Raw genomic sequence first — 22,494 nt, forward strand, 5'->3', positions numbered from 1 at the left:
GGGCGGTGGAGAGGCGGGGCGAGCCGGGAAGCGAAAGTGCCGGGAAGGGGAAGTTGGGAGCGCGGCACGGCCATGGCCACGTCCCCGTCGGACCCCGCTGCCAGCCCCAGCCCCGTTGCCAGTCCCGTCCCGCCGCTGGACCCGCACGCCGTGCCCATGGTAGCGCTGAACTACGGCGTGCGCCGCCGCCTCGGCCTCTACCTCAACCCGCGGGCGGCCGCGGCCGCGGACTGGACGGCGCTGGCGGAGGCGCTGGGCTGCAGCTTCCTGGAGATCCGGCGGCTCGAGGGGCTGCCCGACCCCACGGCCACGCTGCTGGAGGAATGGCCGGGACGCTGCCCCGGCGGGGCCACCGTGGGGCAGCTCCTCGATGTGCTGCGCCGCTTGGGTCGCGACGATGTCCTGACGGACCTGGCCGGCAGCGTGGGTGAGGAGCTGGGAACGGGGGCATAGCCCGGGGAATCCCGGAGAGCCCGGGGAATCCCGGAGCCCGCCCTCCTTGATGCCTCGGGAGGGAGGGGATGCTGTTCGTGTTGGTCTTTCTGTTCGTATTGGTCCTTGCTCTTTGCGTTGGTCTTTCCTGTTTGTGTCGCTCTTTGCTGCTCTGGCCGCGGAGGTGAGGTTAAGAAAAGCAAAAGAGAAGAAAAGCCCTTTCCAGATTATGGAGTGACATCCTGTTTGCTGTCGGATGCTCCGGAGGCCGGAGCACCTGTGCCATGGAGACAGGCTGAGAGAGCCGGGGATGTTCAGCCTGAGCCAGAGGAGGCCCCGGGGAGACCTGAGCGCCCCTTCCAGCACCTAAAGGGGGCTTATAAAAGCGGAGAGAGGGACTTGTTGCATGGATGGTGATAGGATAAGGGAGAATGGTTTTAAACTAAAAGAAGAGAGATTTAAATTAGGTATTAGATTAGCTGTTGAAAGAATTTCTTTCCTGTGAGGGTGGTGAGGCCCTGGCACAGGGTGCCCAGAGCAGCTGTGGCTGCCCCTGGGTCCCTGGAAGTGCCCAAGGCCAGGTTGGACAGGGCTTGGAGCAGCCTGGGACAGTGGGAGGTGTCCCTGCCCATGGCAGGGTTGGGATGAGATGACCTGTGAGGTCCTGTGCAACCCAAACCATTCTGTGATTCACAGAAGTCTCCCCTGTCTTCCAGGAGAGATGTGTGCTGTGTTTCTGCTAACCATGAGCCCTACAAAGTAACCTGGAGCCCTGGCTTATCCCAAACCTTCAATTCAAAAGTTTCTGTGTGTCAAAAGATGCTCTTAGCCAGGTTAGCCAGGAGACAGTGTGAAAATTAGGATGTGTGGATATAGTGTGATAGGAAGGTGTTTCTTGAGGGAGGTGAGGGATGTGTGGAACTGGACAATGTCAGGGAAAAAAATTCCATGCAAACTGAAAAAAATTGAGGCAGGTCAATGAGAAGAATGAAGGCCCTTGTGCTGTTTTGATAACTTCTTCTTTTTGGGATCTTTGTATTCTTTGTGGTCAGAGAAATTCAGAGGGAACCCAGCTGTCACCAGAAGGGGAAATTTTTTGCCACAGGATTTCCAAAGCCAGAGAATTCCCTGAAGGGCCTGTGTTGTATAATAGAGCTTACTGAGTTAGCAAGGAGGAAGTAATAAATCTCACTTCCTGTTACTCATGGAGGTAAAGGAAGATGTAGAAATCCATCTCTGTAGAGAGCCTGACCGAGAAGTGATGGAGGGCTTCCCTTTGGTCCTGTTGTTCTTCCTACTTTAGATCACAGTCTGAAGGCCAGGTTTTGGGAAAGACAAAAGAATCAGTGTAGTTTTTGATCTGCTTATCAGAGAATTCCTGAAATCTGGGGGAGCTCCCAGCTGTGCAGAAGATCTGGGGCTTCACAAAAACCTTGGGATCACCCAGGCTGGTTCTGGCTGGTAAGAGACAGATGAATTCTTGGAAGAGGGGCCCACTAAGGGCTGTTCAACAAAAATACTCTCTGTGGCTCAGGAAATTCCTTAACTGTGAATAGTCCAAAAGAGAGATTATAGAAATAGATTTGTAGATTATACCTAAAAGATAGATTTTAGGGAAATACATACATATATATATTAGGGAAATATCTCTGTAAGCTTATTTTATTCTTATGTTCCCCCCTGGACACCTGGTTTAGTGCAGTGCTTGAGACAGGATGAGGCTTGGGGCTGGTGAACCATCAGCCTGAGCAGTGTGACTGTTCCTCTTTTATGATTTTTGGCTGAGAACTGCACTGAGAGCCTGTGACCTGTTGCTGGTGATGAGAGCTCTTGCAGAAGGAAAGGAAAGGAAAGGAAAGGAAAGGAAAGGAAAGGAAAGGAAAGGAAAGGAAAGGAAAGGAAAGGAAAGGAAAGGAAAGGAAAGGAAAGGAAAGGAAAGGAAAGGAAAAGGAAAAAGGAAAAGGTTTCATGTACTCTTGTGCACAGTATTTCCTGATGCCAGGGACATCTTTGTGTACCACTGGAACTTCTTCAGTGGGATCCAGCTCAGGATCAGAAAATACCACTGTTGATGTCCCAGCAGCTCTGCCCTAACTCTGATCTTCCTCAGCTGTTTATTTCTCTGTAGAATCATCTTCGGGGAGGTGAAGCTTTTTACTTCGATACATTTTTGCTCTTTCCTGTTGAAACTCAATGATTTTTGTTTCTTCCCTAACCTGTTACAAAAGTGCTACTTTCCTGCCTGGCAGTTACTGGGTCTATTTTCTCTGTGTTCTCATCATGCTACTGATTTTGTGCTTTAGATTTCATGTTTCTATTGTTTTTGTTTTTTTTCCCCAATTCCTCAGGAATTTGTTTGACTGCCAGAGGAATGTAAAGCCTTGTTAGGTGCTTGGTGGAGTTTCACTTTATGGTCCCAAAGTCATCCCTGATCCTTGTTCACTCTCATTAACCTGTACAATCAGCTGCTCTTTCCAGCTGGGGACTGATCCATGCCAAATCAGAGGCAAGGAGAGAAGACTTGGAGCAAATCCACTGAAAATGAACATTTCTTTACTGAGCACTATGCAATGCTGTTAAATAATTGTCTCTTCTTGCCTATTCAGCAGTATTTTGGATTGTGAAACTGGCTCCCAAGGGAATCAAGGCACACTTAAGGTGGTGACTGTGTGCCAGTCCTTCTTCTGAGACTGCTGAACCTGTTGGCAACTTCCAAGTGACTTTAATCATGATTTCAAAGATACTGATTTAGCTGACACACCTCACCAACAGGCAGCTGGCAGAGAGGTGGGATCTGAGTGATGGCTTTAGTGAGGAAAGATGTGAAATCTGAACCTTGTGGCTGGTAAAGGGTGTGGCTGATTCTTCCCTCTGCAGGACTGGGGAGGCTGAGGGGAGGAGAAAGGCAGATTGGGCATGCCTCAGCCTCAGGGAAAGCTTTGATCAGATGTGAGCCTTATTAGATTGGAGATAATCCAGTAGCAAGATGCAAAGCTGAGATAGAAGCAGGGGGTGGGGGCTCAGGCTGGGGCTCCTGCAGATCTGCTTGTGCCAGGAGGACTCACTGGGCTCCCACCAGCATCCTGCACTTCCAAGGGATCCTTTACTCTGCTCCTGCACCAGTCACCTGTGCCAGCTGATCAGTACTGATTATCACTTGTTGGGGTTTTTTTTAAATCTTAAGTAAAGGCAAAGTCTCTAGGGAGTTTCATCTTTTTCATAATACCTGTTTTCAAATCTCCTTTTACTTTCAGTTCTGTAATTTTACAGAGTAGCAGGGGCTGCAGAGTTTCTTGTTGGTTCTCCAAAGGCTTCACATTTAGATGTATGATTTATTTTTAAACCAAGTCTGTTTATAATAGATCTGTGCCCACCACTGTCCTGACTGGGAAGTTCACAGCAGTGACTGTGACAGGTCTTTGCCCTTCAGGGTGGGTTTCATGTCTACTCTGCTTGGAATAAGAGCATCCCTGTTGCTGTTGCACAACATAAAAGCTGCTTCAGGGGCTCCTTAAAGTTTTACCTGGTCCTGCTGTATGTGGTGAGTGTGGATAGTCATTGTCACCTGCAGGTGTCCTGGCTGGCAAAGGCTGGGGTGTGAATCTGCTCTTGTGTGTCTGCAGAGAGTTGCTAAGGTCAGAAAAGGCCTACAGGGTCATTAACCCAGCACTGCCAAGGCCACCTCTAAGCCCTGTCCCCAAGGGCCACATCTACACATCTCTTAGAGCCCTCCAGGGATGCTGGCTCCACCATTGCCCTGGGCAGCCTGTTCCAGTGCCTGACCACCTTCCAGTGAAGAATTGTTCCCTAATATCCAATCTAAACCTCCCCTGGTGCAACTTGAGGCCATTTTGTCTTGGCTTATGGTTTTTTATGTGGGCAGAAAGACTGACACCATGAAAACATCCCCAGCTATTTTGTGATTTCAAATAGTCCAAAATACAGAACAATGAGAGCAGATAGCAGAGTTGGGACCTGCTCTGCACCTTAGTCCTGATATTAAAGGTGTACTGGGACATAGTAGAGCTAAGAGGAGGAGGAAGAATAAAACAACTAAAAGAAAGTACTTCTTAAAATATCAGGAGTGATTTTCAGGAATTAATTGCCAGAGGAGGTGGTGGAGGCAGCATCAAGACATTGAGAAAGAGGTGAGAGAAATCCTGCATACTGAAAAAGCCAGACAGGGGATTTCCCTCTAGCATCCCTGATCCATGAAATAGCTATTCCTGTTTTAATGAACTCCAGCAGTGTAAACCCATGTCACAGGAGCCTCTTGCCCTGGCTGTGTGTTTTTGCAGAGGAGGACTGTAAGAAGTACTTGCAGAGGAAGCAGGAAGAGGCCAACCAGCCCGTCCAAGTGCCAGCAGTGGACAGCAGTGTGCCAAAGACATCAGAACTGATGGGCATCACCACCAGGGATGATCCATATGGTAAGAGCCCCTGCTTCCACTGCTGCCTCACACCTCCTTTTGCAATCACCTTCCCCATGGGAAGTGCAGAAAACCTGCTTGCTTTCATAGTTCCCACAGGTTTTCATACCCCTGGCCAGAATGGTTTCTTCACTTTTCTTGTTTCTTAGAGCAGAGAGGGGAAGCTTCAGAAACACTTCACACAGGAGCAGGCTGGCACAGAGCCACTGGACACACATGGGAGGGGGTTTCACAGAAATATGTCCCTTAGCCCAGCCTGGCCCAGAGCAGCAGCTGCTGAAAGATCAAGGGGTTGGAGCCTGGGGGAAGGGTGTCAGAGGTGATTTCCCTGCCCTGTCTTTGGCAGGTGGAACCACCTTGAATGAAAAGGAAATGGGTTTGAAGTAGGTGTGCAGTGGGTGGAGAGAGGAAATGGGTTCTTTGTGTGTGCATTGTTGTGTGTGCAGCCCTGCATGTGCAGCCAGGTGTGTGCACATGTGTATGCTGGCCACCTTTGCTGCATGTGTGGACATCAGTAACCATCCCCAGACTGATATTCTGGTGGATGTACATGGGCACAAATCAATATTCTGGTGTTTGTACATGGCAGCTTTGCCTGATGTGACCCCCAAGTCAGTGCTGTGCCCCTGCAGCAGTACCCTCAGTTTGACTGACCTGGCAGACATTCCCCTTCTGCTTCACTGGTTGCTTCTTGGGCTGAACATGCCTGCTGGGTTGATACTTTCCTCAGCAGCTTTTAGAGCCTGACCTATTTTTTCACTGTGGTAGGCTTTAACTGGCATAAAAAAATTGAATATATCTGTAGTGACATTGATATGGAAAAAAATAACACAGTTGGAAACTGTCCAGCAGTATTAAGGCACTTAATTATGAGAAACATTGCCCTTAAAATGCAGCACTTTAATATTTGGATTACTGCTAAATAAACAAGAGCTGCCAGCCATTAATGTAATTGGAAAACAGGCCCATTAGGATATGATTGCAGGTACCCAGGTTTGACATCTTAGCCATAAAAATGACAGGTTCCAAATTTCAAGGCTCACCCTGCAGCTCCATGGACAGCAGATGGCAGGACATTGCTGAATGCTGTTTTGGTTGGGAAGTTTGAATCTTTGTGACCTGAACTAAGAAAAAAGGACCCAGAGGCACAAGGATATTACAGATGTGAACCTCTCAGTGAAATCCCAGAGTGTCAGAGTGAAATCCCAGAGTGTCAGGGCTCTGAGTTGCATCCCCTGGGTACTCTGCTCCCTCCAGCTCCACCCAGACTCCCTGTAGCTGGATGTTACTGCCTCCTCAGATTTTGCCTGTCTGCCCCTCAGCTCCTTTCCCTGACCCTTGCCAGGCAATCTGGGTGTGTGTGAACAGCCTGGCCAGTGAAAGCAGCCAGGGCACTGATGAGTGTTACCTCCTGCCAGCCCTGGTAAGGGCAGGAGTCTGGGCTGAAGGGCAGCTCATCTAATAAAAGGCTAAATTACCTTTGCAAGTTTGGCCAGAGCTTTTCTGTCAGACTCCTGATTCTCTGAGTTAAAGTCTGTGGGAGCTCTTCAAAGTTCACTACAGGAGTGAACTTCATTTATAGTAGAAGATGACAGCTACATTTTTTAATGGTTTCAGGGAGTGGAACAGAGATATTTGATGCCTTCATCTGCTACTGTCAGAAAGACCTCCAGTTTGTCCAGGAGATGATCAGGGAGCTGGAGCAAACAGAGTTCAAACTGAAGCTCTGTGTATTTGATCGGGATGTCTTGCCAGGAGCCTGTGTGTATTCCATCAGTGGAGAACTTATAGAGAGGAGGTAAGTGAACCATGGCTGTTGGGGCCAGCTGTGAGTGTAGTGGAACATCACATTCATTTTACAGTGATGTCTGCAGCGTGGTGCCAGTGAAACAGCAAAAATCCACAAGAACATCTTAATGGGCTTTGCTTTATGCTCTTGGCTCAGGAAGGAGGACTCAGGCTTTCCCCAGTGTGTCCCTTCATTCATGAGGGAGGTGCCACTGTGGTGATGCTACTTTTGTTCAATTGCTTTTCTTTGCCTTGTGTATCATATATAGATACAGGATCACATAAAGGTTGCACAGACAGTCTGGACTTCACTGTTTCCTCATTTTTTGGTACGTGAGTGTGTATCTGTAATCAGGTTTTTCTGTGTAGTATCACTGTGTGTGTCTGTCAGTGGTTCCTGCTCTGCAGTTAATTCCTGCTGGAACACAGCCAGGTCCTTCTCTACTGGAGCAATTCAGAGCAGTGGTTTCTGCTCTGTTGGTGGGAATGCTTCTGTTTGTGGGAATGAAAACCATCTCATTTGACATTTTATTTGTTTTCTCCCCTGCTTAATCTCCAGGTGTCGGAGGATGGTGGTTGTAGTTTCAGATGATTACCTGGAAAGCGAGGAATGTGATTTCCAGACCAAATTTGCTCTCAGTCTTTCCCCAGGTAAGATCACAGAAATATCCCATTTACAATTGCATATTATCCTTTTTATTACAGTGACATCTAAACCTTCAGCTGAGGTCGGTGGGCACTGTTCCACTGGAACTAACAGGGGCTTCATAATTTGGTTGTGCAGGGAGGGGTTTGGGCTGGGTCCCTTGCCCTGCTCTTGACCTTCCTCACGTGGCTGCAGGCAAAAAGCTGCCTGTGCTGCACTGCTCCAGCTGTCAGTGGGATAATGCTGCTTGCTCCAGAAATGTCAGAGCTGCATGTCAGGCTTGGGAAGGGCTTCCAGATCCACAGGAAAATTTGCTGCTCAGGAGACAAGTAGTATAATAAATCCAGGATGTGAGTAAAGCTGGGAATTAGGTGATAGGTAATGAACACGCAGATTTCAAGCCCTGGGTGGGGCTCTGAGTAACCTGGTCTAGAAGGTGTCCCTGCCCATAGCAGGGGGGTTAGAACTGGATGATCTTCAGGGTCTCGTCTAACCCAACTCATTCCATTTTATGATTCTTGCAGGGGTCCTTGAGTATTGTGGATAGGTAAACAAAATATGGAATGAATGTTCAACTTAGGTTGGGAAATCTTTTACATATTTTGTTCTGAATTGAAAAGCCACCAATTTACTTCTGCCAAGTCTGTTGTGATTGCTCTTTTCTAGCCAGTAGTTGTTCTCCAGTTGTTGTGTTGCTGGGGAGTAAGTGCAGCCCAGTCTAATAGTATGGAGGATATGTAGAAAATATCCTAATAGTGTGAAGGATATGTAAAAAATATCCTAATAGTATAGAGGATATGTAGAAAATATCCTAACAGTATGGAGGATATGTGGAAGAGTATCTGGATATAAAGTCTCTTTTCTAGATGAGGCATCTGACATGATATTATAAAGGACACGCCAGAGGTTAGACTGGAAGCTGGTGGCAGAGACAGGAATTCACTTCATCTTCCTTGACACACTAATTTCACATGATATTAGTTAATCCATTGAACACTCCCAGGACTTTGCATCAGCCCCCAGTCATCAAGATATGCAGAAAAGTCCTTTTAGTTCTTCACCAGTTTTTTGTGGGCCTCACACCTTCCATTAGAGCAAGAAAAGAAGTTCCATCTGTATGGAATGACCTGAGCTCTGCCAGTGAGAACATGGGTGGAAGTACAGCCTTAGAGAAGTCACAGCATTACCTGCTTGTGTGGGATGTTAGTGATGCACAGAAGGGTTTGGTGGCAGGCACTGGGAGCTCCATGAATTACTCCAGCATCTGCTGCAGTTATAAAATCTTGGTTATTTGCCTCATCCCTGTCTCAGTGTCATCACTTGTGGTGGGCACAGTGCAGGTGGCACGTGTCCCTGGGGAGAGCTACAAGGGGAGAAACTCCTCTGTAGAAGAGCTGCTCCTTCAAGCAGCAGCAGTCACAGGGAGGGTGCTCTCACCTAGTGGTGTATCAAAACCAGCAGTCCATGTTAGCAGGGGGATTCCTTGGGAAACATCTGCAGCCTGAGTAAATCAGGGCTCAGAGTCTTGCTCTCCAGAGTGAGAGCTGGTTGCAGTATAATCACATGATGCCCAGGCAGGTAAAAATGTGGGTGTTAGAATGGTGGGTGCTTCTGCCTATTTCTTGTCCCCAACAAACCTCTTCTGGTAAAAAGCAAGCTGAGTTAACATTCAGGCAATGCAGTCAAACCCCCACTCAACACTCACCACACATGGCTCAGCAATAGAGGCAAGAAAGGCTCTTTTGCAAGGTTTTATTTCAGCAGAGTCTCATGCAGCTGAAGGGGAACCCAGCAAGAAAGAGGAAGAACCAGGTGGAGCAGGCAGCTTAAGAAGGGGAAGGGGTGGGAGGCAGAGCTAAGGGCTGGGCAGAGGGGACTGGCCTCCAGGGGAAGGGAGGTGGCCACCAGGGCTGCTAAGCCAGGGAGGGGACAGGGGAGGGAGAAGCCAGGGGAAGTTGTGACATGGAAGTCCATGGGGGATTCTGTTTTCCCCCCAGGAGGGCTAACTCTATGGTAAATAGTTACTGATGTTTCCAGGGCCAGGGACTGGGGGATTGACCAAGAGGAGAGGGTTCATGGGACACTGCATTCAGGAGCAAAGCTGGATTTTGTGATGTGCCTGCTGTGGTGGGGAGGGAATGGATGTGGGCTCTGCCTGTGGCTCTCTCTGTGTGACCCTCTCTGTGTCACCTCCCTTTCAGGTGCTCGTCACAAACGGCTGATTCCAGTCAAGTACAAATCCATGAAGAACGAGTTTCCGAGTATCTTACGGTTCATTACCATTTGTGACTACACCAATCCTTGCACCAAAAAATGGTTCTGGACCAGACTGGCAAAATCCCTCATGCTGCCCTGATGCAAAGTCCTGAGACCTGGGTGCTCTTGTAACCTGTCCTGGTTATGCATTTGGACCAGAGGTGTGCTTGACACGGGATCTTCCACCACTTCAGAACCTGGATCCTTGCTTGGAGCCTGTGGCTGGGAACAAAGAACTCTCTCCAGCACTTCTTCACAACTCTGAAGGGAAATAAAACAACTGTGTGCCTGTTCCAGGCTAAGTCAGTGAGCAGCAGCATCCAGCATTTGTGGAGTAAGCACTTTCACTAAAAATACTGAAAATACACATCTAAAGAGTGTCTGATACAGGAAGACTCTGTTGTAAGAATTAGCAAGACCTCAGAGCCTCAAACTGCAGGTTTTGTCAATGTTTTAAAACTACAGTAACATCGAGGCTTATGGGAGTTCTACCATGTTGGACAGGGCTGTCTCTATTCAGGTCACATTTGATTCTGTGACCTTATACCAGCATTTCATATTCCCAGATATTACTAAATTTTTATTTTCTCCTTCAGGAGAAATTCAGTCTTAAAATACATCTTTTCAGTGACAGTCTTACTACACAAAGCAGGGGCTGCTGTTGCTCATTGACTTGACCAAGGTCTGCACCTCAGTGGGTCCAGACCTCAAATTCTTTCACGTTTAAAGGCCTTCAAAAACACAGCAGCTTTTGGGATGCCTCAAAGGCATGGGGCTGAACACTGAATAAGGAGTGTATTAAATTGACATTTGGGCTGTTTAAAATATGGAAGTGAATGTTACATTACTAGGAAAGAGCCTAATTTGATTAACTGCCACAATAATTACTGTATTTCTGTGACTAAGGCTCAGAGCAATGTCGAGACTGCTCTGCTTGTTAGACTTGGCCTTGAATCCTGCCTGTGGCTAGTGGATCTCATCAGTGCTCCAGGGTGGAGGTCAGGAGTTCTGCCCAAAGGAGTGTTTAAAGCAATCCATTGGTGTATTAAACAGGTTTACAGTAAATATTGACTTTTTAAATTGGGGAAGAGGGGAATCTTCCTTATGTGTCTGCAGTTGCTTGAACTCTGCCCCTTTGTTCTTTACCTCAGCCACTGACTAATGTTGATTTTACAGCTTAATGTTTTACTAGTTTACATTTTTAAGGTTGCATTTGGATGTGATTTTATTTTTTCAATTTTAACTTTGTTTTAAAGCATTACCAGGGCTGAGACAGAAATGGGCTCCTGCCCCCTCCCTCACACTCCCTGTCAGTCAGTGAATGATCCCTTAGCAGGGATGCTGCCAAATCCTGTCCAGGTGCTGCTGCTGGTTCCTCCCAGCTGACAGCAGCAGCCCTTGAGCATGGTGAAGCTCATTCATGCACATCATGTTGGCAGCAGGAACCATTTTTGGATAGACCCAGGAGCTGGGTGTTTCTTCTACAAAAGTAACTGCTGCCATCGTGCCAAGGTGACATTTGCACCTTCCTGTCTTGCTAGAACAGGTGAGAAGTCTGTGGGCACGGAAGGAGGAAAGTTAAGCTGATGAGGGGTTTCTGAGTGAATGCTGTTGCCCTGGGGCCTCTCCTGCAGAAGTGGAGACAGCTGCTTGCCTCTGGCTTTCTGCATAATCGTTAAATGTTAATTACAGAAGAGGTTCAGGAGGCTGCTTGATCCCCGGGGGCTCAGTGAATTCTCATACTCTGGAGAGCCTATAAACATCAATTATGGGTCATTACTCGCAGGACCGAACCAGATTCCTCCTGCCTGGAGAGCTGGAAGGGCTCGGGTGGCTCGTTCAGGGGGAGCCGAGGCACAGGAGCCCGTGCTGGACGCTAGAGGGAGGCCATGGCCCACGCTGCTCCCTGCGAGGGAATGCGGGGGTGTGGTGTTTGTGAGGTGCCCAGGACCAGGGGAGAGATGAGGAATCTGCCCCCATGTTCTCAGAAGGCTGATTGATTATTTTATGATATTATATTATATTAAAGAATGCTATACTAAAACTATACTAAAGAAATAGAGAAAGGATACATCAGAAGGTTTCACAAGAACAATAATAAAAACCTGTGACTGACTCAGAGAGTCCAAAACAGCTGGTGGTGATTGGTCACTAAGTTAAAACAATTCACATGGAACCAATCAATGATGCACCTGTTGGTAAACGATTTCCAGACCATATTCCAAAGCAATCAGGTAATTCTTGTTTTCATTCTTTTCTGAGGCTTCTCAGCTTCTCAAGAGAAAAATCCTGGGCAAAGAGGATTTTTCAGAAAATATGGTGGTTGACATGGCTGGGATGGGGAGACATGGCTGGGATGGGCCAGCAGGACACTGATATGGAAAAACCACAAGTGGGTTCTCCTCCCCTTCCCCTTGCTCCCCCTTCTGAGCAAGATATACCAAAACCAGTGAGAATTTTGGCAGCTTGAACCTCATGCGGTGTCTTCAGAGTCCTGATGGTTTGGGACTTGGTGTGCTGCATGTGAGGGGAAAATAACAGCAGGAAAAGTGATGATGTTTGTAATAAATGGTTTGGTGATCACCCAGCAAGGAAAGTGCTGGTTCTGGAAGGGAAAGCAAACAGAGGAGCTGAATTTCTAAATTTTTTGAGTTCAAATAGATAAATGCCATATTCCAGTTAGTGGTGAAAGATTTTGGGATCTTGTCAGCACCCTGCTTGTGGTGCCCTGGCTTTTCTCCCTGCTTGGCTTGGATGCTGGGAAGGTCTTACTGTTATGGGGCTGTTGCTTTATTACAAGTTACTATTTATGTTACAGGCTAAAATAATTATTTTGGGGCAAAGTGAGGTAACAGCCCTAAAACATAAAATATGCTTTAAATATGTATCCTCTTCTATGTAAACCCCAGAGTTTATGCACTTCTGACACTTTCATATCTGCATTGTCACAATAACTTCAAGTGTGACATTGTGAATGATACAAAATGTAGTTGTTGTGAACCTTTTGCCCATTTCAGTGGCATTTGGGGTGTTCCTCCCCTCTTTCATGTTCAGTGGAAGGTCAAAATTTTTGAACACCTTTAAAAAAGGGATTTTTAAAATTGTGATGTTACAGGGTTTATTTTATTTTGTCTTTGTCCCTCACTGAAATTGTTCTTAGTTGAATCTTTTAGAGCCAAATCATTTATTTTTATATACAGACATATATATATATATTTATAATCATTTTGTGTCTTGATACAAAGGGGGAAAGCATCTGTCTCTATAGGCATTCTGAAAATAGACAATATTTCTGTTTTTCTCCTCAAAAATCCAAACTTTTGCTACTTGTGAAAACATTTTAAAATAAAGAATGAAAACCCAGCAGGCTGAATCTGCTTTGTGAGCATCAAAGAACAAAACTGTGTCTGAAAATGAAGTTTAAGTGAGGAATATATGAGTTCTTGATTTTCTTTTCATATTTTGGCTAAGTAACTTCATCAGAGGGGGTGATTGGCTGTACCTGGGAGAGAGACAAATAGAGTTATGTCATGCCAGGAGGAAAATGTATCAAGGAATTGTATTTCAGACATGTGGTTCCTCTCCAGGTCTCATTTTTTGTTTTGTGAGCTGTGTTGCCATCCTGGATTTTTTCCTCCCTCGTGCCCCTCAGGCTGGAGGGGATGGAGCCAGGGCTCTGTTGGGATGCTGCTCCTGCTCACACCCAAGGGATTCTGCCAGTTTTATTTCCTTTGGCTTGCAGTCAGTCCAAGGCAGGGAAGTAACTCAGACCCCCAGCAGCTGTCAGGCCAAGGCCCTGCCACAGGAAAAGAAGGATCACTGCATCGTGGAAGTGTTGGTTGGAAGGAATTCCTGGAGGTCGAGGCCGAGCTGCTTTTCCCCGTGGGAGGGGCCACACCCTAAGCCACTTGCAGGGCCATGTTCCCTACAGAGCATCTGAAGCTGTGTCTCTGCTATGGCTGCTATGAACACATGGACAGCGGTATGGAAAACATCCCTGCATGGATTATTCTAGATGGAAGCTGCTGGCAAGAGCAGCCTGCCAGGAGGGTCCCATTCCCTGGAAGTGCTGGTATCCCATCCCTCCCAGTGCAGCTTCACACACTGCCCTGTTCTGGCCTTTGGAGCAGTTAATGGTTCCTGCCTGTATTTGAGCCTGAGCTCTGATTCAGGGGGGTTTGAAGGGTCCAGCAGTAGCTCTTTCCCAGCTGTCATTCCCCTTGTGCTGAAGAAATATTCCCAGTCCTCTGTTTTACTTTGGTGGAAGAATGTTGGTGCCATTTCCTCATTTACTGGAGGACAGCATTTACCTGGTGAAACTGCTGCAGAATGTTCTCAGCTTCAGGAAGAAAGGCTGAGAGGTCAAATATTGACCTCGATGGATCAAATTGCATCCTTCATTTTCACCAATGTGGCAGCAGTTGTGTTACTGTGGGGGAGGCACTGCTTGGCCCAGAGGGCACATTTACAGGAATAAAATTAGCATAGGGAAGAAAGAGTAATTATGCATAAAAAATAGCTGGGAAAATGTTGCTTGAGCATCCTGGAAACAGATTTTAATAAGGCAATAAAAAACAAACCCCACAAGGTTCACACTGCTGGGAAACATTCTCATAGAATGTATTAAAAAGAGCACCTCTCTCACACCATTTGGGGCTTTACAACATGTGCTGTGTACAAATATTTCGTTCAAGGTAATTTTCTCTAGGTGTTACAACCATTTTCGTATCCCCACTAGGACTTTGAGATGACTTTGAACCCAACCCAACCTCTTGATCAGCACTATCAAGCCCAGCCCTGGAAAAACTTGTTTATTTTGCAACAAAATCTGCAGTCAGGGGACTGAATAGTGTTGTATTCACTCTGGGGCTATGCTATGCTGTGAAAGGTTAATTAATTGAAGCTGTGTTTAAATCTTAAGCAGTTCCAAAGTCTGATTTACTAACAATGCATTTTCTGTTCTGCAGCAGAACCCAGCTGAGCAGTGCCTTTTCCTCACCCTGCTCCCACTGATACAGCTGCTCATGCCATGGCAGAGGCTGGGGCTGTGCTTGCCCATTCTGATCCTTCTATCTCAGCTGGGTAGATGGTTTCCACAAAGGCAGGGGATGCATCCCTGCAGTTCAGAGCATGAAGGCTGTATCAGCTGCTCATGGAGTTTCTCACAGCCAGTGGAGGGGTTTTGATTCCCATTTCCCCAATTCCTAGTCTTGCTGAGGGTGGGTTTTGGTGGGGCTGGACTGGACGGGCAGAATGAACTGTACTGTCCATGAAACACTTCACTGTGGCTCCCTACAAAAGGTTGCTTGGAACTTTTTCCTCCTCCTGTTTCCACACACTTTCCCAGTGCCTTGGAGAGCAGGACAACGTGCAGTGTGTCCAGCTGAGCCCAAGGACAGCACAGCTGTTCCATCCTGTGATTCCAAGCCTCCCCTTCCCAGGAAACAGGGAGAACCCCCAGTGAGGAGGCAGGTGGCAGATGGCTGGGAGCACAGAGGCACTGGGAGGAACATGCCAGCATTTCCTTAACATCCAAACCATCCCTGAGCAGCCAGATTTTGCACAGCTCTCAGTCCTTCCATGCCTTCCCACAAGGAAAGAGTGCAGCAGTGTCTGGCTGGCTGCCAGCCTCCAGGGAAAGATGCACTGGGTCCTGCTGGCTCCTCAGGGGAGTGGCTGCTTATCCACCTGTGCCCAGAAAGCAGCAGGACTCTGCAGAGGAGGCAGTAAGGGACATGATGCAGGGCCACGAGGAGAACCCTTGCTTCAAGCCCAGTAAGAACATGGAGGCTCCATGTTACCAATCTTCTGTGGTTTCTTAATGAAATCAAAGTCATGAGGTGATAAAATAGGTTTTTATCCACTGTTTAGGGTGCTAGTCAGGAATTCATGGGGAATGTGTTCCGGCAAATGTGGGGTTACCATGAAGTGAACTTTGACAAAGTTTTTGCAGCATTTTTCTGGCTCTGATCTTCAGCTGTGTCAGCAGAATGAGATGTATGAGCTGCAAGACCTGAGGTGTTTAACTGTTCATGTGCCATTTCTGAGGCTGTTGCCTCAGAAACAAATACCACTCAGAGGGGAAAAACTGGGAAAGCAAACCTAGAGTTCCACATGCTTTTCCCTGTCCTACTGGGGCCATGGCAGACCCTGCAGTCAGCTTTACAGCAACATTTTCAAAAGTATTTAGAAATCTGGGTGACAGATTTAAAACTACTGAATCATGGAAGATTTAGTGTTTGATTTTTGGTAGCACTTAACAGAGACCCACCCAGTGAAATATACAGGGAAAGAGATTTCAAGTGCTTTGAACCAAGGAATAAATTGGACATTGGCCTTAAAATATCAGTCTCAGTATCTCTAAGACCTTGCACAGGTATGTAAAGACCATAATTTTTCAATATCATTAAAGGCCTTTTGAGATCTTTAGAAAGGCAAATAAGAGAAGCATCACATTTTTTACTTTAAATCTATTAAGTCTTAAAATTATTATTCCCTGCTTTTCCTTACAGTTATTCTCTAGACTCCTTGGTGCCTTCACCTCTGCTAGCACTGCACCTGGCATCTGCTCAGCTGTGTTGTGTTTTTGAGCATCAGGAGTGGAAGCTTTTCAGCTTCCCTCTCAGAATCTCGCCTCATCAGCATGCTGCTCTTGGCAGACGGGCTTGTCTTCAGCTCCAAGACATGCATATTGATCAGTCATTTCCTTTTGTTACCTTGCATCCTGCCATCGATTTGAATTGTTCCCTACTGAAGAGGAAGCATTCAGTACACGTACAATTACCAAGGACAACATTTTTGCTTTCCACACCTTTTGCTGAGAGCTCCTCCAGAGCTGTGGATCTCTCTCCCTCTCAGCAAGCAACAATCTGCACAAATCATGCAGCAGTCAATTTGTGTCTATTAAATAAATTTCTGACTCTCTGTGACAGCTTTCCCTGCTGCATGATTTCACACTTCAGCAGTTTGTTTCTGAGGTGCCACGTGGGTTTTTTTCTTTTTTGAAGGGGTGGTGGTGATAATCCATTTTGTTTGCAGATACCTTCTTCATGTCTTCCTAGATCCTATTTCCTGCTTCTGTCCTTAAGGGACTTGTACAACTTCAAATGACTCCCAGTGAGTCTCCTCTCGTGGCTCCTCCTCAGCATACAGGGCTGTTCCTGGGCTGTTCCCTGGAGTTTCCTGCTGCTGAAGTGGAACAGCTTCTCCAAGACAAAGCTGCAGCTTGGTCCTGTACCTCCCACTGCTGTGGTGCAAAATACCAAAGCTGGGAACTGCTGTGATTCATTAATTCCTCTCCTTCTTCTTTCTAAGATGCCTTCTTAGATTGTTCCCATCTTTTAAAAACATTCCTGCACTCTCAGAGGATTTTCATTACAAATATTTCCTGAAGGCCCTGTGTGGAAGGACCTTGGTGCCCTCCCACTGTCTCTCTAATTCTAGGTTTTCCTTTAGATACACAAAAAGGATCCTATTTTTAGCAGCTAGCAGTCAATGGCACAGGAATTCATGAGTAGGGAGGAAAGGATGTGAACTATCCAAATATATTTTTTTTCAAATGAGATCTCTTTACATTCCTATCACCACAGTAATAAGCCATGAGTCACTGTTACACTGAACTATTAGACCATTATTGTAAACTCATGTCACTAGAATCTGCTAATGTGAATCATAAACCTTGCCTGCCCTCTGCTTTGCTGGGTTCCAGAAGATATTGGCCATTTATAAGGATAAGAACAGTATTCCCTCACAAATTTTATTCCCAGATGGCAAGAAATGAATGAAATCTTATTCAATCCTATCTTTCTCTTCCTAGTGTTTCTCTTCTCATTGCCTTTTAAGAGAACTCCTCTTACTTCACTGTAACATCACAAAAGAAGTTTTATTTGATTTCTTCAAAGTTTGCCAGCTGTAAATTGAGTCCAAACACTCCCAGCTGAGAGAATATTCATGCTGTACCACCTGGGAGCACCTCCAAAAATTGCTTTCTGTGCTCAGTCCTGCCATGGCCAGCCCTCCCTGCCACTTGCTGTTGCAGCAGACAAGTCCCATGTGTCCCTGGGTACTTCAATCTCCTTCTGAGGGTCTGTCAGGGGTTATGAGCAGACTGAGTTTGTTCTAGAAGAGTTTTGTTGAACAATAAAATGTCAAAATGGTCTTAAATACACACAGTGTATTGAAGTCCTTGGCCACCCTTCATCAGCTAGCTGCAGAAGAGTCAGGCCAGATGTATCCACTTGTCCATCAGGGTCTGGCTGCTTCCACCAGGCTCATTTTACACTTTCAAGAACCAGGGAAAAAGCTCTGAAACACATTCTCATCCCTGTCCTGGTCAGCTGCTTAGAAAATGCTTTATGATGGAGATTTACCCTCCACAGAAGAGGCTGGTGGGAAAACCTTTCTGTCCTCAGAAGCTGTGACTTTCCCAGGGTGAAAAGAGGTACAGGCATGTGAAGTGTCTTTCATTGGCTCCTGTAAAGACAAAGAGGTATTAAGACAGCATTATTGTAAACCAGAGCAGAGCAAGGGCTGATTATTAAATGGTGGTTCAGGTATGTGCTAATCAAGATCTTGTTATAATTATTTCTCAAGCCCAGCATTGATTTTTATATTAGATTGGAAGGAGGCAGCAAAGCTTTTATTTGTTACAGAGAGGGTTAAATGGCTTTCAATTTATATACTAAAAAAATCATAAACTTAGAAGAAACGTGTAAGAAGAGAAATCTTGGAGATTTTTGGAGATAAACTCTTTTCTTGTTTCCTGAAGCTTAAAATCTGGGGGTTATTTTCAGTGAAGGAAGTTAGAGAGCAGCACAGAGTTTCTGTTGAGAGGCAGGCTGCTGGGATGAGAAGTGTGTTTGCAGAGTGAAAGCTGGTTTCAGTAAACACCCTGTGAGAACCAGAATTCACCTGTTAAAACTGGGCCTTCAGCTACTTGACTTCAAAGTGACCTCAGAGCTGAATTTCAAATGGCTCAGTGATGGGGTGGAGATACAGGGTAGCACACGGGATCACTTAGGAAAACCTGCTGGTGTGGTTTAGACTGGAATTTAGCTTGTGGTTTGAAAACAACTGTTATTAAAAGCTTGCTCCAGTTGGAGGGTTTGAAATCATTGCTCCTTCCTCCACTGCAGGGTCTTCACATCATTTCTCCAAAGCAAAGCTGCCAGGAGAAAGCCCTGGAGATCAAGTGCAGTGCCTACCTTTGTTTGTTGGAGAGGAAACTGCCTTGTATTTAGTTAAGTAATCAGCTGCAGTTTGATAGAGTGAGGTCCCTTCAATAAACCTGGAAGTGTTTCCATGAAGAGAGAACAGCAGGCAAATTCTGCAGTGGAACAAGGTCAGGAATTCTGCTCGAGGACATGGGCTTGCCCAGCTCTGAAGGCAATAAAACAGGCATTGATGGGCTTCCCTCAGCCCAGGCCTGTACCAGGCAGCTCCACAGGCACATTTAGTGCCATTGTTTGCACCAGCCCTGGGAGCCACTGCACTTACACACAGAGGTTTATGGTGCCTTAAAGAGCCTTAAACCATAAACATGGCAACAAATGCCACGGCCCTGAACACAGCTGAACTGTGGCAGCAAATGTCTCTGCATGGCTGTGGTGAAAGAGCAACTCTGGCTTCAACTCTAACAAAGGAGAAAATTATATATCTGAGGCTACATGACCAGACAGATGAAATCTGCAGGGCATCGATACACAAACTGGAGTTTAAATTAGTTTTCTGTGACCCAACTGTAAACGAAGTTAGTTTATGTTCCCAGTTGTGATGATGATCACAGAATTATAAAATAGTTTGGGTTGGAAGGGACCTTTAAAGGCCATCCAGCCCAACCCCTCTGCAATGACCAGGGACCCATCCAACCTGACCTTTAATATTTGCAAGAATGGGGCATCACCACCTCTCTGGGCAACCTGTGCCAGTGCCTCACCATCTTTATGATAAAAAACTCTTCTGATATCTCATCTAAACTGACAGTCCTTCAGTTTGAAGTCATTGCCCCTTGTCCTACTGCAACAGGCCCTGCTAAAAAGTTTGTTCCTTTTTTCTTACAGCAGAAGTGCTCCAGCCCCTTTGTGGTCTCCTCTGGATTTGCTCCAACAGCTCCACATCTTCCCTGTGCTGGGACCCTGGAGCTGGATGCAGCTCTGCAGGTGGGCTCTCACCAGACGGGAGTAGAGGGGCAGAATCACCTCCCTTGCCCTGCTGAGAAAACCCATCAAGGACCCTTCCAGGTATTGAAGGTAGCAATGTCTGTGTGCTGAGCATCAAAAACCAACCTGGGCATTAAACATCATTTTTTCAATATTACATGGATGGAAAAACCAAGCTAGGAGCTGGACAGTGCCAGTAAGTTTCACTGAAACAATCAGTAATTGGCCCAGAAAGGCAGGAAACCATGTGCCTGATGAGAAGGGGAGCATTTTGTGTGAGCATGCATTGTGTGCCTGGTGTGCCAAGGCTTTGGCAGTGCAACACCAGCCCCAGGATATCAGTGAAATGCAGGAGCCAGGAGAAAGCCTCCATTCTGCTGCAGAATCGATGGAGGAGGAGCGCCCTGCCTGCCCTGATCTGTGGTGTTTTACTGGAAGTCAAAAAATGCAGGAAACCCAGCTCTGGAATTTTTTTTTTTTTCTCAGGGATTTTTTTTTTTTTCCTCAGGCTGCAGCCTTCCCACCTGAACGACATCTGAAGTTTTTCCACTTCTCAGTCTCCCCTAAAGCCTGGTCCAGAGCGGAAGTGGATACACCAGGAAGCTGCTTTTCCACTTCATATTTCCACTAAAATTTCTTGTTATTACAAAAGAGCACTTGATTCAGCAGCACCACTTCACAGCTCTTTTATAAATAGAGGCATTGCCTCTGCCCTGAGGAGCTCACAGCCTACACGAGACAGGCAAAATTCAGAAAATCAGGAAAAAGGGGATGAGCAGAAGGGATGAAAGAGGAGAAGGTGCTGCTTGGAAGTCTGAAGCTGGCTAAGGAATAAAAGCTTTGTGGAATGCAGCTCCATGTTTTCATCCCTCAGCAGACTCAGTTTGGAACAACCCACTAAATGAATGAGTGCAACAGCAACCCCTGACTTTTGAGAGACTCAAAATGCTGAGTTCATTAAAAAAAAAAAAAAAAATTGCAAAATTTATGAGACCTGGAGTCTATGACTGAATGAGAGATCTGGGTTTAAAAATATGAAAATGCATTTTTCATGGCAGAGCTGGAAAACTAAAATGTAGCACTCATCTCTCTATGCTCACGTGGCCACTAGTGGTCTTGCCAGTGAACATTTTAAATTTTAATTTTGATCAAAGCCTGTGGTTATTCTTAAAGAACAAGGCACATTGTGGACCTAATCCTACCCCAGTGGTCTAAAGCAGTAAGAGTTTTAGCATTGCTTTCAGGGAGAGGATTTTCAGCCCAGAATAAGAGAATCCAAAAGATGGTTCTGAATTTAAAAGCATGTGGTAAAATTAAGTGTATAAGCCTCTTTTTGTAGTTGGTGCCTGGCTCAGATCCATTTTTAACATGCTGTTAGCTATCAGAAATACGACACTGGCTACCCGGGTGCCTGCTCTGGGGTAAAACCTGTTTTTAATTGCTATATAAACTCATTTTATAACACGGTTAAAAGATCACAGAGACGGTTCCGAGCAGTAATTAAGGCATATTTAGCAAATATTAAAAATGGCTCAGCAGGGGAATGTTTAACACAGACAAGCAGGAAAACAAACAGCTTTTCAGTTGGAGGTTCTGCCTTATGACAGAGCTGTGGAGTGCCTGTACAGCAGTGAGCGAGATGGGGCTGTGGGGCTTTTGTAGAACACAAAAAAAGAGTAAAGGAATGAGCTGGTGTCCTGCATTAGAGCACGAGTGAAAGCACTGTGGTCAGACCATGCCTTTGGCAGTGGCCCTCCACAAAGCCTGGTTCACCAGAGGCATCTCAGGAATTTGCCCTAATAAACTAAAAATACATGTAACTGATGTTCTTTGACCCACAGAAGGGCCTGACATCCAGCCACAAGAACAGTGACCAGCAAAGGATGAAACCTGATACTCGGATTCCAAGTCGGTTCTCCTGATGGTTACAGTCCTGCATTGCAATAGTAAGATGCTGTTTTATCTCTTTTCATGCGAGAAAATAAAAATAATTCGCAAACTATAAACAATTTAAATGTATATATATTAGAGAGCGACATCAGCCTTTGTGAGTGCATGATGCCTTGTATTCCTCACTCTTTTAAATTTCAATTTCTTTTCCTCAATGACCACCAGATGTACTCCTGAGTGCATCCAGACAAAAAAAACTCCGGGTGTGGAGCCTTAAACCGCAGGATGAGCGTGCAGGACACCTCCATGAGGATGTTGGACATATCCACGAACGCTGGAACTGCGGCGTGGAGCGGAGAATTGCCCATCCTCGGGGGCTGCGAGCATACCAGGGCCCCTGATCCCTCACACCCACACGCTATTTTTAAACACGGAATGCGCATCCTTCGAGCGCCCGGGCCGGGCCCCGCTCCTGCCGTGAGGGGATCCGGAGCCTGCGGGCAGGAGCGGGGCCCGGCCCCTCGGGCACAGGGACCCGGGAAACGCCAGCACATGATTGATAACCGCTCTACCAATAGGAGCAGCGGATCCGGCAGCGGCCAGCCAATCGTTACCCTCATTGGTCTTAAGCCGGCACCCGTTCCCGCCCTATGCCTGAGGGCGGGGACGATGCTCGCCGCCGCCATCTTGTGTGTGGCATCCCCGCCCTTTCCTTAGGGGCTCCTCCTCCGTCCTTCGCCTTGGAGTCCTCCCTTACCGGCCCGTCCCTTGAGGCCGGTGGGGATAACCGAGAAAACCGTGGCGTAGTCGCCTTCTGGTGGCGGGCGGGATGTTGCCACGCCACGCTCAAGATGGCGTCGGGCGGCGCCCCGCCGTGGCGGGCGGGGCGCACGCG

The 22,494-nt window shown here is 46.7% G+C and overlaps 1 protein-coding gene across 1 annotated transcript; it reads left to right on the plus strand.

Moving 5' to 3' along the window:
- Positions 1-12,915, plus strand: MYD88 (MYD88 innate immune signal transduction adaptor). The gene is made up of 5 exons (XM_054646096.2): positions 1-427; positions 4,731-4,862; positions 6,480-6,660; positions 7,210-7,301; positions 9,498-12,915. Exons 1-5 carry the CDS (start codon positions 73-75, stop codon positions 9,650-9,652), a joined length of 915 nt encoding a protein of 304 aa, XP_054502071.1. The 5' UTR covers positions 1-72; the 3' UTR covers positions 9,653-12,915.
- Positions 12,916-22,494: the final 9,579 nt, after the last annotated feature.

This window comes from Agelaius phoeniceus, chromosome 1, assembly GCF_051311805.1.
Source record: "Agelaius phoeniceus isolate bAgePho1 chromosome 1, bAgePho1.hap1, whole genome shotgun sequence".
NCBI classification, from domain to species: Eukaryota; Metazoa; Chordata; class Aves; order Passeriformes; family Icteridae; genus Agelaius; species Agelaius phoeniceus.

Excerpts from the sequence above, each read along its gene's own strand:
- MYD88 (XM_054646096.2), top strand. The coding sequence starts at position 73 with ATGGCCACGTCCCCGTCGGACCCCGCTGCCAGCCCCAGCCCCGTTGCC. Across the intron at positions 428-4,730 it reads GGACCTGGCCGGCAGCGTGG|AGGAGGACTGTAAGAAGTAC; the intron begins GTGAGGAGCTGG and ends GTGTTTTTGCAG. Across the intron at positions 4,863-6,479 it reads CACCAGGGATGATCCATATG|GGAGTGGAACAGAGATATTT; the intron begins GTAAGAGCCCCT and ends TAATGGTTTCAG.